The following is a 12,978-nucleotide window of genomic DNA, read 5'->3' as shown; positions in this document are numbered from 1 at the left end:
AGTCTTAAAGTTGCAATTTAAAATGTTTACCCTACTGACTTGGCTTACTTTGCAGTAAAGTAGCCCAGTCCGATCCTTTGTATATTTTTCACTCAGTCACCTTTCACCTCATTTAGCTTCAGGGGTCTGAATCAAGAAGACTTAAAGAAAAAGTGCTTAAAAGCTTTTTTACTGGTTTTTAATGAGGATATGGATCAACACCTGTGTTACTCTTTAGTTTTATCAGCAGCTTTGCTGGTTTCATTAACGCATGCTGATTTAAAAGCCATTTTAATGTGTGCATGTGTGTACACGTGTATCAGTTAGAGTCCTTCCTGTTCTAATTCAGAATAAAATCACAAGTATACCGCTTTAACTTTTTAATTCAACGATATTTTTTTTATTCTTACATTGCTGAAAGTGATAATCACAACTCAACCATTTTTTCTTCTCACAGTGAGAAGTTCCTGCTTCAACTACTTCCTGCTCCTTTCTCTGTGGAGTTTGCATGTTGTCCCTGTGTGGGGTTTCTCCTGGCATCTTGTTCTGGGTGTCCGGCCTCGTCTCATAGTCAGCTGGCTGTGTAGAATAATCCATAAATATAGTGACACCTACACAACACATAGGCTATAGATGTACGACCGTTAAGCACAATAAAATCAGATGATATATTTCCATTAGTTTTTAGAGCCTCATACATTTTTGTCTTTTTTTTCATACAACTTTAAAAAAGATTTGAGGTACAAATATCTGAAATGGTACATTTTAACACAGAAATAAATGGCATTATTATTATAGATAACATGAAATGGAACATTTCCTTATAAGTATTTTTAATGTATTTTCTGTATTTCAGTACACACTCATAATTTAAAAGTTATTATGAGTATTTTTTCCTCAAAGTTTGTAACTGTCCACATTCTAAAGTACAATGATCACCATTCAATGTTCTTTAGATAGTTTTCGACTCATAAGTCTTCTCTGAATACGTTTTGTTTGAAGTAATATTCACACATTTTTATCAGCATCTTTGCAGAAAATGTGTTTATTAATCCGAGATAAAAACTTTTGGTTTATATTTGTTTAACACAAACTATCATTTTACCACTTTAATTATCTTAATTGTGTTTCAGACAAGTTTGTTTTGAACATTTATATTTTATCAAGATAGAATGAGTCCATTACAGTAGTTTTGATAAACATCCAACAATTGAATGATATTATGTAAATATTACTCTGTATTTCTGTCTGAGTATGTTTCATATCACAATTTTTGCACTTGCATCACTTCTAATATTTATTTTTACATATTTATGTAACATTTTTCTAACAATGTCTTGTGTTTTTATATGAAACACAGCAGGTTTTGTGGTGTTTTCACTTTATATTGACTATAAATGTCAGGTTTCTGATTCCTCTTGTGATTGAGTACAATTGAAACAGTAATGAGTGCGAATGTCCTCGTTGGTTCAGGTCACGTGACGTCACTCAGCCGAAGCTTCCTCTCAGATTTGCACGTGAAATGTTATTTTGAAAGGTGTGACCGGATGTGATCTGACCTCCGCCACGGCGCTTTGCAGGCTGATCTCCCTCCTCTTTTACTTTCTCCGTGCTCAGAGCCGCGGGACTCTATTAACCCGTCAGTAAGAGGTTTAGCGCCGCTACAGCTCGGCTCAGTCCGCCTGGATTCTGACCGAGCTGGAGATTTGATTCGCGGAGGGAAAACCCGGAGCGACGCTTTTCTCTCGAGGTAAACACTTGATCCGGTTTATTCTGGGGATCGATTCTGGTTCATTTCCACCCGGTCGGTGGTCGGCCGATGCTACCTGTTGAATGGACCTTTTGTTTCCTATTCTGTGTGAATAACAAACAGACTAACAGAGGGAAACGTGGCAGATGTATCGTTTTATTTATCCACATCAAGTTGCGCGCGCGCTTGGACGCTCCCTTTGGATCCTGCGCTGTGCGCAACAGGCGCAACTTTACGCGTCAAGAAGACGCCTCCTAAACATTTAAAAGGAAACATTTCCACTTCATTTTTTTTAATTTCAAACCTGACTATTATGGAATGTTTTCTCTCCTCGCTGTGCCACCACTCAAACTGTTTAGAATTTCAGCGCATCTGGATTATGATGATCTAATTTCTAAGAAGATTAAGTGTTACAGAAGCTGTCAGATGTGCTGCGTGCTGGACATCCACCAGAAAAGGAGCGCAAACCCTGTGATGGGGGTGGGGGAGTTAATACAATAATACAATAACACACACGAACTCACCACAAAAACAAGCTTTTAGCGGGTCTTTTACTTGTAGATTAACTGGATATTTTTAGACTTTGTGGCTTTAGAATAGTAAAATGTGCTTTCAAATGGTCGTTCGTGCGCTCGAATTCTATATGTGTGACATGTGGATGAATCTATTCTACACTGTGGCAGTTCTGATGGCCACTATATTAACCTACTTATTGGTTGTTTTGACATTTCCAGGTTTTCCCAATCGAATTACGCACTTAAAATTCTTAACAGCTAATAATAACACAGCTAAAGTTATATATTGTCTTTGAAGAGCAGGCGTGAACAAATAAAGCAGATCTGATTCCGATGTAAACTCGTCCCAGCCGTGATTAAAAATAGCTGTGTCGTATGTTTGTGGATTAGACCAGAAAGAGGTAGATTTGTTCCACTGGTCCCGATCAGTTGAGTCTTCAGGAGGAGGTGGGATGATCTCACTCCGAGGCTGCAGTTACATAACAGGACACGGAGGGAAAGACAGAGAGGCTGATCCTAAACGCACCCCTTTTTTTTTTTTACAGCACTTTTTACGCACGACCTTTTGCCTCGAATTTGTGGTTATAAAAACCCCAAATTTTCGACACTCCTATGATAAATGAGTCACTTCTTGGGCTGGCTCAGTGAGAGGCAGACACATTGCTTCATTTGGAGGTATGACTGTTTTAAAAAGGGGGTTGAACAATGCGCTCTTTAAGGATTAAGTTAAATAAACTCACGGGAAATTAGTCACCACTGCCTCCCAGAAATAATCATACAGAAGAGAAACACATCAGCCTATGAGCAGTCAGATCAGCTTTATTTCCGTGGTTTATATCTCAAAAAACAAAGGGATTAGCAGACAGGCGGCCAAAATGCCTTTTGTCAACAGTCGCCTGCTGCGCGCAATTACGCGACAGATCCTGCTGAGGAACAACAACAGGGAGGAGAGAGGAGCCGCGGTGCGTTCAGGCGCGTTGGTCAGTCTGCAGGAGGGGATGTGGGGAGGATCAGGAAACAAAACGGAGCCTGCGAGCAGAAACAGATGTGAGATCAACCTCCTCTGTGGCGGATTGCATCATCGGCAGCAGCAGTGTACCAAATTCCAACTTCCAGGAAAGTGATGCATGGAGTCAAGAAACTTCCAACCAGACCCACAAACATTCCTCTTCTTGTGGGTTTTGAGGCCGTTTTGGCCACATGGAGGGTTATTTAAAGAATAGCGTTTGGCTTTCAGTGTTTCACTACTCCGGAAGTGAAAATATTGGTTAAATTCAGGCTTCTGTCTATGAAAAATCATAAAGGGGTGTGTTGGTATTTGGATTGGATGATGAATGCTGCAATCTAGCACATTTACACAATACGTAAAAGAACATTTTAAAAGTAATCAGAGTTTTCATAGCGACATGCCACCAGATAATCTGACTGAATTTGGATCTGCGACATGTAGTCGAACTAGAGATGGGGAGTTCAAGGTCAAACAGCTTGTAAGACAGGTGGGATGATGGGAACTGGTGGTCTGCTTTTTTCTTCATGCGGAGGTAAACGGTCTCAACAATAAACTGTTTCAACCTCCTGTGCTTGTATACCAGGACAAAGACTACAGCAGCTAAATTCAACTTCACATTTTTCCAATAATTTCTACAAAAAGACACATTTTCAAAACAGAATTTGTTTTAAATGTAGTTGAAAATATATTACGACGATGAAATATACCATAGGGAAAAACACAAATGTAACAAATGCAATAAAGTATGTAAGTTGGAGGCATTTGTAAGAAGATCAACCCACTAGACTTTCAAAGTAAAAACATCTAACCGGCATCTCCTTGATTGTGCTTTTTAATTGCAGTTGACAGCAAAATAATTTTGTTGTGAAATTACTCAGGATGTCAAACATTTCTTAAGCATCTAATGCGTGGGTTGTTCTGCATGGTTCTATTTATTTGATGTGTTTTGTCTGGTTTGTTAATTCAGTAGATTTAATCAATGTGGTCAATGCATCTGCAAGTGAGTCACATTTAAGGTGTTTCCTTTAAAAAAAACAAACCTCCTGTTATATTGTAGGACAGGAAGATTGAAATCTCATGAGAAATGAACCCTCATTTAGATAGAATTTTAACCCTTTAAAATGAAACGGCAGACAGAAAGAAAGAACTCTAACATGTAATAACATAGTGATGTTTCACAGAGTGAGAAAGGCAAAATATTGAGTAGACCAAAATCGATCTCTTATTTTGTCAACATGTTTCATGTCTGAGGGTACTGCTCAATTAGTTTTTTCTTTTTTCCATAACACAAACTAACAGAGCCTCCTCAGATTACAACACTATAAGATTCTTAAGTTTTGGAGCAGAAGTCTAAAAACATGACAATTTGTATTTGGTGGAAAATTGCGAAAATTGTTTTTTTGGTCATAAAGTCATTGCAGACCTCTGAACTAGACTGTGTGTGACCTCTGAACTAAAATGAATGTGACCCCCTATACCCCCCCACCCCCACCCCCAGCTCAGCTATAAAAGGGTTAAAAGGACTCGGTCTCAGGTTGGAGGTCACTTACTTTTAGTTTCAGGGTCAGAGAGAAAAGACCTGGGAACCGACCGGCTGTAAGACAAACAAACATCCAACTGAGGCCTCATTTCCAGTGGAAATCGCCCAGCAGGCTCTATGTGTTGGTGATCTGTTAAGTATGAGTGAACCTTCAGTGTTAACACTTTTTAAATAAAGAGTAGTTTGTAACATATTTTGAGTGGTCAAAATTTGGATTTTAAGCTTAAAATGCAGATCTAAAGTCCTTCCCATAAACAAAAACAACCTTGATTGCTTGAGCAAGCTGCTTCCTCCGTATATTAGAAGCAGTTTCAGCGTGTAGATGAGAGTCGGTGTCCAATACCATTAAAGTACGGCCTCACACAGATAGATGTTTTGTGATTCCAGCCCCCCTGAAGCTGCACCGACTCATACTCAGATACCGGACTTCCCCACAGAATAGTTGAGATCCAGACGGTTTCTTGGGGATGTGAACGTCTCCTCCCTCCTTAGCCGGTCCTGACTGGTCCACTTGTTTGACTTGTGGTTGCACGGCCGACTGTGGCGGCTTGTTTTTGTGGGCTTTAACGAGCCCAGCAGCTCTCCCCTCATTAGACGTGATGCCGCTTCGTTCACACAGCTGTTTGATTCATCCGTTTCACCCCTCTGCTTCGGTTCGAGCTGCGTAAACATGTTCGCTATTGTTTTGCCTTCGTGCTCCTCATTATGACTCTGAGCAGCTTAGTTTGCTTCGCCTGACATGTTTGGTGAGTGTGTGGTTCGGGTGATGGAGACGATCGCGCCTCTGCTTTGTTTCTCTCTTCGTGGCTGATTTGTGTTTGTGGATCGTGGTTCTGGGTGATTGGAAGAGAAATAAAGGAGAACAGATCCATTTTTTCTCACTGGAAGGTTAAATAAGCTCCATTTTCATTGAAAGTCTGTGGTGCTTTGTGATTTATTTGATGGCGAGAAGGTTATGTTTGTATGTATTTGACCAACTTTTCATAAAAACTACTCTCCCGAATTGCATGAAATTTTCAGGGATTATTTGTCATCATCGAAAGACTAACTGATTCGAATTTGGGATGTTAGAAGCTAACCAGTTCAGAATTAATCTTAAAAAACTGAAATAACAGGGCTAGGGTTAGAGAGGCATGAGAGGCACCTCATGTAGGAGCTCAAAGGAGATCAACGTCCGTTGCCATGGAGACGCTCCTGATCTTGCAGCTACTGTCTATGTTCAGGAAGTATCCAGAAACACCGGAGTGAGCGCGTTGACTGTGGCAGTGGTTTATCTGTGTGGCCCGGCTCAGCGTCTCACACAGTGATGCTGCTACCTGACAGGCTAGTTAGCATCGATATGAGCTAACGGCTAACATGCTAACTCAGTTCTGCAAACAAATGTGGCGTTGGCGAAGGCCTGCGCTCTACTGAGTGCACGTTCTAGTTTAGAGACAAACTGAGAGCAGATCTGAGCCATGTTTCCACTTCCTCTTCATCCAGTCTGATCCTCCACTGAGCAGAAATTTCTTTCAGAACTTTTCACTGAACTCTCACAGCCTGTATCCATCATAGGTGTGGTTAGCATTAGGCTCAAGGATTCAAGGATTCTTTACCGTCATATCAACCAGTACACCGTTACGTGACATGGTACGAAATTCTGTACTTGAGGACCGGATGACGCTGAAACATGAATAAGTAAAAAAATAAAATAGAGAGTAATCTAAAATAGGACAGAAAATTTGTATAAAAGGCACAATAAAAAGAATATATACAGTGTTTACAATAGTAAAGAGATCAATAAACAGATAAATTAGCAGCTTTAAATAAAGTTTAGCTTCCCTTTATAAGAGTGGGCTGCATGTTGGCAGTTTACCTGCTGTAATGACTTTGCATTGACCTGAAACGTGCATGAATTAGAAATGCTGCAGAGATGGAGTGAGTGTACTTTGGTGTAAAATCTGTATCAGTGACGCACTGTTGTATTACCGATCAAAATGTTGGTTACAAACTCTGTGACACTGTTAAATATTTCCACAGAACTGCAAAGAACTCAAAAAAGACAGCGATCATAACAGAAAATCATTCCTAGTCACCTCGCAAATGGGAAAATATTGAAGCCGGGTTCATTTTGTCTATTTGACTGAAAGTTTTCCCTTAAACTTGGCAAATGTTCACACTGAATACCCTTAAACTGGAATTCAAACAAGACAAGACATTGAAATTCAACACTCGGGTGTTGCAAAACATGTATTAAGCCCTACTTTATATGTTTGTGACTTTCAGTCTGTCTATAAAAAATAAAGACATTATGTTAATATGTAATGATCGTCTGTTGGAAATGACCTGAATGACGCTGTGTCACACAACTTTCAAATTTCTAATGGAGTTCAAATTGTTACTGGATGTCTTGAAAAAAGCCTCATAGTTCACAGTCCTGTTGTTTTCATGTGTGTCAGAAAAGTTCAGTGTTCTGTGTCCATTAATAAGTTATAATGGTGACAAGAAACAAGAAGAAGAAGAAAGAGCTGGAAGTGTCCATATATGGACCACCGGTTGTGTTCCCAGAAAGTTCGCTATAACGAGGGGAGGATAGGAGGTAAAAAAACAAACAACTGGAATGATTGAAGGAGAAAATCAATTGCTAATGAAAAAGTGGAAGAAACATGAAAATGAGCCAGAAGCTGAGCTGCAGAGAACTGAGCAGCGTCATGCTTATAAAATGATCAATATAATTCAACACTTTGAATTGTCAGAAGTCGAAACACGCGGAATAAAATCAGTTTCTGTTTGTGAAGTAGGTCCTTCAATATGTCCCACTGCTCACTGACTGCTAGAAAACTGAAGGTCAGGGGTTTAAAAGGGCCAGAGGCCAGGTTCCACCTGGACAGGTGAGCAGTCCATGACACCACAAACAAACAGAGACAGTCACGTCCAAATGTTGGATTTCCGTGAAAAAAACTGTGTGTGGTCTTGTTTTCATCCACACCGTTTTCTCTCACATGATTCTTCAAAATGTCAAAACCAGAGTGTGTTGTGGGGTTCCACCACTGAGCAGTCCTGGAATGTTAAACAAGACGACGCTATGATTCTCTTATTTTTCAAAGAAAAAGTTATGGTAACGTGTCCAAACTGTCTAATTTAATAAGACTAAAGGTGTAAAGTTTTCACTCGCAGTCACTGGAATGACTAGAATATGAGCACAAAGCTGTATTTCTTTACTTTCTAGAAGTTGTTGTGTATTTTCTAGGTATTATAAACAGTCTGCAGGTCATGAGAAGAACGCATCCTGAATCCTGTCCAACGAAGCAGAAAAGGATTAATTATCAATTGAAAGGCTTTTTCTTCTTCTCCTAATACTCCCTTCTTTAAAACAAACCCGCTAAGCCCAAACAGAAACCCCGTCCCCGGGGTTTGAAGGTTAAACAACAGCAGGCACCTTTGACTGGTGATCAGGTCACAAGATCACAGAGTCCTCAGGCCAATAATTCACCCTGCTTTGTCTCCGGGACGACGTTTTAAGATTCCTCTCTGATAACAAGCCGTCACACCAGCCAGAAACTTCTCAACCGACAATTTCCGCGCTGTAATCTGTGTGTTTCCACAAACGGAGCTGCTGAGGCTTCTCTGGGAGTGCGTGACCGATTCGTGCTCTGTGACTCAGGCGGACTCCCCTCAGCAAACACTCTGGATTCTCACAGTGTTTTTCATCATATGTCCTCCGGCTCTCTGGTTGTAAATCTCCCTCATTCCTGTCCTCCCTCCCCCCTTCTTGCCGCTTTCTGACTCGGTCTGCTCTTGTTTTCTCCTCGCAGATCTGCAGTGTTTGGATGTCACATTCCTGAAGTTTGTGCTGAACCGAGGGGCAGCAGACGGAGAGGCAGCCAGAGATCATCTTCCTTCATCCCTTCATCCTCTCTGCCTGAGCTCAGGGATCACGACCAGACGTTTGAAGGGTTTGCTTGGATATGGCTTCTCGGTGTATGGGAGGAAAACGGAGGGCGCTGGTTTGAGGTCAGGGCCTTCCTCCTCTCCCCCTTGAGTCACATGTCAGCGTGAGGCTCGCCCCCCCCCCCCCCCCCCCCCCCCCCCCGAGGTTGCTACGCCACTCCGACTCAGATACTTGTTGCTCGCTCAGGGAGGCGACGTACACTGGGAGGGAGCTGCCTGTCAAGTGAGTTTGCAGACACTGTGGTCGCTCTCTGCTGTGGGAAACTGACTGACACTCGCCTCTGCTCTGACTCCCAGCTTCCAGAATGCCGGCGAAGACGCCCATGTACCTGAAAACGACCACACCCAAGAAGGGAAAGAAGCTGAAGCTGAGGGACATCCTGTCAGGGGACATGATCAGCCCCCCGCTGGGCGACGTGCGTCACAGCGCACATGTGGGTCCGGAGGGGGAGGGCGACATGTTCGGAGATGTGGGCTTCCTGCAGGGGAAGATGGACATGCTGCCGTCTCTGGGCCGGATGCAGAACGGACACGGGCGCTCGCACAGCGTGGAACGACATGCGGACAACGACTTCATCCCGAGCCAGGACCCCCACAGCTACGCCTACAACGGTTACCACTACCAGCACTCCTCGTCCGGCCTGCTGAAGACCACCATCTCCATGCCCGTGTTCATCGCCCACGAGCAGGCCCCGCCTAAACCACCGCGCCTGCACTTGGACGACCCCTCGCCGCCCTCTCTGGCCGCCCAGCACGACCACTTCCACCACCACCACCCGGACTCCAGATCGGCTGCCGACTCCGGCCGCAAGCAGCACCCGATGCTGTCGCTGTGCGAGAACGGCGTGGTGGGCCGCGCGGCGTCCGAGCCCTGCCGGGACATCTCCCTCTCGCCCACCATCCGCAAGCTGGTCCCGTCCTGCGGCTCCTTCTCGGAGGTCTCCTCCGAGGACTCCATGTCGGAAACCTGCGGGCCCTCGGATGTTCGCAGGGGCCTCAGCCTGGACTCTGATGCCGGCCTGAGTAACGAGGATCTGAGGAGCGAGCGCAGCGAGTCGCCCTGCACCGCTTTCCACCCCGCCGGTCTCCTCATGGCGCCGTCCAATGTCTCGCGGTCTGACTCCATGGCAGGGTTGGACCTGGATCTGGGTCCGTCCATCCTGGAGGATGTGCTGAGCATCATGGACCGCTACAAGACCGTGGACGACCGCTGTGAGCTGTGAACCGAGCACGGAGCAATGAGACTCGCATGTATGTTACACGTGGTTTAATATATCCTGGAAAACCCTGTTTTTCACATCTTTCATGAAGATTTTAAAATCCTGATCATCAAAAATCAGCTTTCGTCTTCTTGAGATCGTCCAGACCTTTTGTTGTGATGAAGCTCCTGACGCCGGAACAGAAAGTTTCCTTTTGGATGAAGCTTTAGAAAACAGCGGAGACCTTCGGGTGGTGCTCAAGTACCAGGACTCCTGAGGCGCGTCGCTGCATGACGGGGGGGGGGGGCACGCCTCCTCACGGGTCCATCTCGGTCTGACTCCGCGTTGGGTTGTGAGCTGGATCCTGGTCCGTCCGTCCTGGAGGGCGGCGTGGAGCGTTACAGGACTGTGAACTGTGGACGAGCAGTCGGTTCTATACATGGTCAATATATCCTCAAAAAGTTCATTTCTCATATCTCTAACGAAGATTTTAAAGAATAAAAACTGACTATCACAATGGGTGAGCAGCCCCCAAAGCGCTTTACTTCGTTAATTAAATTCACCCATTCACACACAGGGAGGCTGCAGCCATGCAAGGCGCTGTCACTCCAATGGGAGCGGTTTGGCATTCAGTGTCTTGCTCAAGGACAGTTCGGCAGGTGGAGAGAGGAATTGAACCTGCAACCTTTCAATTTGGAGACCACCGCTCTACCAACCGAGCCATGCTGCCTGAAAATAATTTCTATTCCTCTTAAGAGCCCCTGAAGCTTTTTCTGTGTTGTAACGACAGGGTCACACTCTCTCTTGGTGACTCATAGATAACGAGGCGTAAGCAGCGCCTTTCCTCTGACTCCAGGTTGGACCTGGATCCGCCGCCGTCCACGCTGGAAGACGTCCTGAGCGTCGCCATCAATACGAGACAACCGCCGTGAACAGACTTGATGTGACCAGCAGACTTTTTTTTTTTTATACACGATTTAATATATATAGTGAAACGTCTGTGTTTTCTTAAAACACAGATCAGCTCCTGTCGACTTCAAATAGTCTGAATCTTCCCTTGTGTCACAAGAGGACAGACTCTTCAGGCGCGGGAGGACACAATGAGGAGCGGGCGCCACCTTGTGGTGGGGTGAAATCAAGGCCTGACCGCCAATGTAACGTGCAAGATATTTTTATACAGTGTTTAATATATCGTGAAAAAGTTTGTGGGGTATTAGAAGGGAGACGTGAGATAAGAAAAAGACTTGCTGAGTTAAAAGACAAACTTTAAAATGACATTTGGACATTTGAGTGCAGCTCAGCGTGATAAGAGGCGAGGCGACGGGCCGGTCCTCTGGAGCCTTCATCAGAGCTGAACCTCACACAGAAATGTCACTCACCCATTTAATCTGTTCTCTTTGGAAAAACACTACATTCTGTCGTCTGTTATCAGACTCACTCCGGTCACTTCGCTGCTGCTTAATGATTGACGAATTGCAAACTGAGTCTGAAACGACATGGGAAAAAAAGAAAGGAAGAAACCACCAACTGTCCAGCTCATTTCTTAAAATGTAGGATGTGTTTTCATACATCGGGATTAAAGTTTCCCTTCTCTCAACAGATGAATGAACAAAGCACAAAGAGTCACATGGTGTTTTTACTAGATTTCAGTGTTTTGCTTTTGTTTTTGTTTTGTTTTTTCAAACAATGCTTCTTTGCAATAAAGCAAATCCCATTAAAAATCTTCTTTATGACCCTTCCAAATTGCACCACAACATGATGCATTTGCAGGATGAGCAAGAAGAACTGGGTATGGGTGTTGCTGAAAATTGGATTAAAAGAGTTAATCCAAGCAAGACACATTATTGCAATTGGTTCATTTGACACGGAGCGGCTTCGGGAGCTTTTGGTCCATAATAGTGTTGAGATCATCCGATTGCTGCTGAATTTCATCTCAATATTTCTGCATAGATTTTCCTCCATTCCTCTTTGTTTTTCCAGAGGGAGAGACGTCGCCCTACGACCTCACTCCACTAAAAGATGAAACTCTTATCGATGCACCAGCAGATTGCAAGAGAAGGTTCTACTATTCAATGCAGCTCTGCTGTGCATCCCACAAATGCACGTTCTTTACAAATGTGGAGCTATATACAAGGGAAATGATCAAGCTTTCATATTGCATAACACTTATTGCCAAGAAGCTTTGTTGCAATTAAGAAATAATGTCGCAAGCATTAATGTCCTTACAAAATAAGACTGCAGGTCAGATTCTGGTCATTGTGGCTTTGAGAAATGTCCGATGGAGGACGCCTAATATCCTTTCCCTGAGGGTTAGGGTCCTCTCACAGGATCTACACAACATCTACTGTTTCTTTGGAGAACTGCAGAACTTCACTGGCAGGTTCCAAAGGGAAACGGGGTGTCTGTAATTGTTTAGAAAAACTTTAGACGTAAGAAAAGTGCTGCTGTCTGGGACTTTTCTTCTTTCTACTTTGGTCCTTTCAACCAGAACTTTCTTGTCATGTGTTGGCTCTCTGTCGACGTCTAACGTTCACTGTCTTCATTATGACAGTAGCCTATTATTCATATGTCATTTGTATGATGTATATACCTCTGTGCAAATAAAATGTTTCCTATAAAGAAGATGTTGCTTTCATTGAATGTCCCATATTAAAGACATGACACATAAACACAAGACCAGGTTGAAGTTACTCTACGTGTATAATGTAGAGGAAATAAGAATCTCTAATGGCCAGGCTGTACATAGCATGACCATTAATGTGTAATTTTTAACATTAGTATTAACAAATGTTATAGCAATGAGTTGAAATGGTACAATCTAAAAACAGTTGCATACAATATATTAAAATGGACCAGATATTTAAAACTGAAAGCCTCTTAGAAGCTATGTAAGAGTTATACTTTTTGTTTCCTGTCAACAGTTTAAAATAATATCCTATGATTTATATAACTTTCAAAAATGTGTAGCCTACTTTGTGTGAGACAGACTATGTGTGTAGTGAACGTTGGGGCCAGTGATTTGGTTAAAGTTCCCTGAGAGGGCAGCTCATCTTCAC

General features: G+C 43.2%; 1 protein-coding gene across 1 annotated transcript; it reads left to right on the top strand.

Moving 5' to 3' along the window:
- Nucleotides 1–1,590: 1,590 nt before the first annotated feature.
- Nucleotides 1,591–12,538, top strand: LOC308107572 (cdc42 effector protein 3). The gene is made up of 3 exons (XM_080459974.1): nucleotides 1,591–1,729; nucleotides 8,588–8,946; nucleotides 9,021–12,538. Exon 3 carries the CDS (start codon nucleotides 9,029–9,031, stop codon nucleotides 9,944–9,946), a length of 918 nt encoding a protein of 305 aa, XP_080316100.1. The 5' UTR covers nucleotides 1,591–1,729; nucleotides 8,588–8,946; nucleotides 9,021–9,028; the 3' UTR covers nucleotides 9,947–12,538.
- The last annotated feature ends 440 nt before the right edge of the window (nucleotides 12,539–12,978 follow it).

This window comes from Lipophrys pholis (genome assembly GCF_963383615.2).
Source record: "Lipophrys pholis genome assembly, chromosome: 3".
Taxonomy (NCBI): Eukaryota; Metazoa; Chordata; class Actinopteri; order Blenniiformes; family Blenniidae; genus Lipophrys; species Lipophrys pholis.
The sequence above is the reverse complement of the archived record's forward strand: the minus strand, read 5'-3'. Positions and strand labels throughout refer to the sequence as shown.

Bases quoted from the DNA above. Each gene is read 5' to 3' on its own strand.
- LOC308107572 (XM_080459974.1), top strand. From the start codon at position 9,029: ATGCCGGCGAAGACGCCCATGTACCTGAAAACGACCACACCCAAGAAG.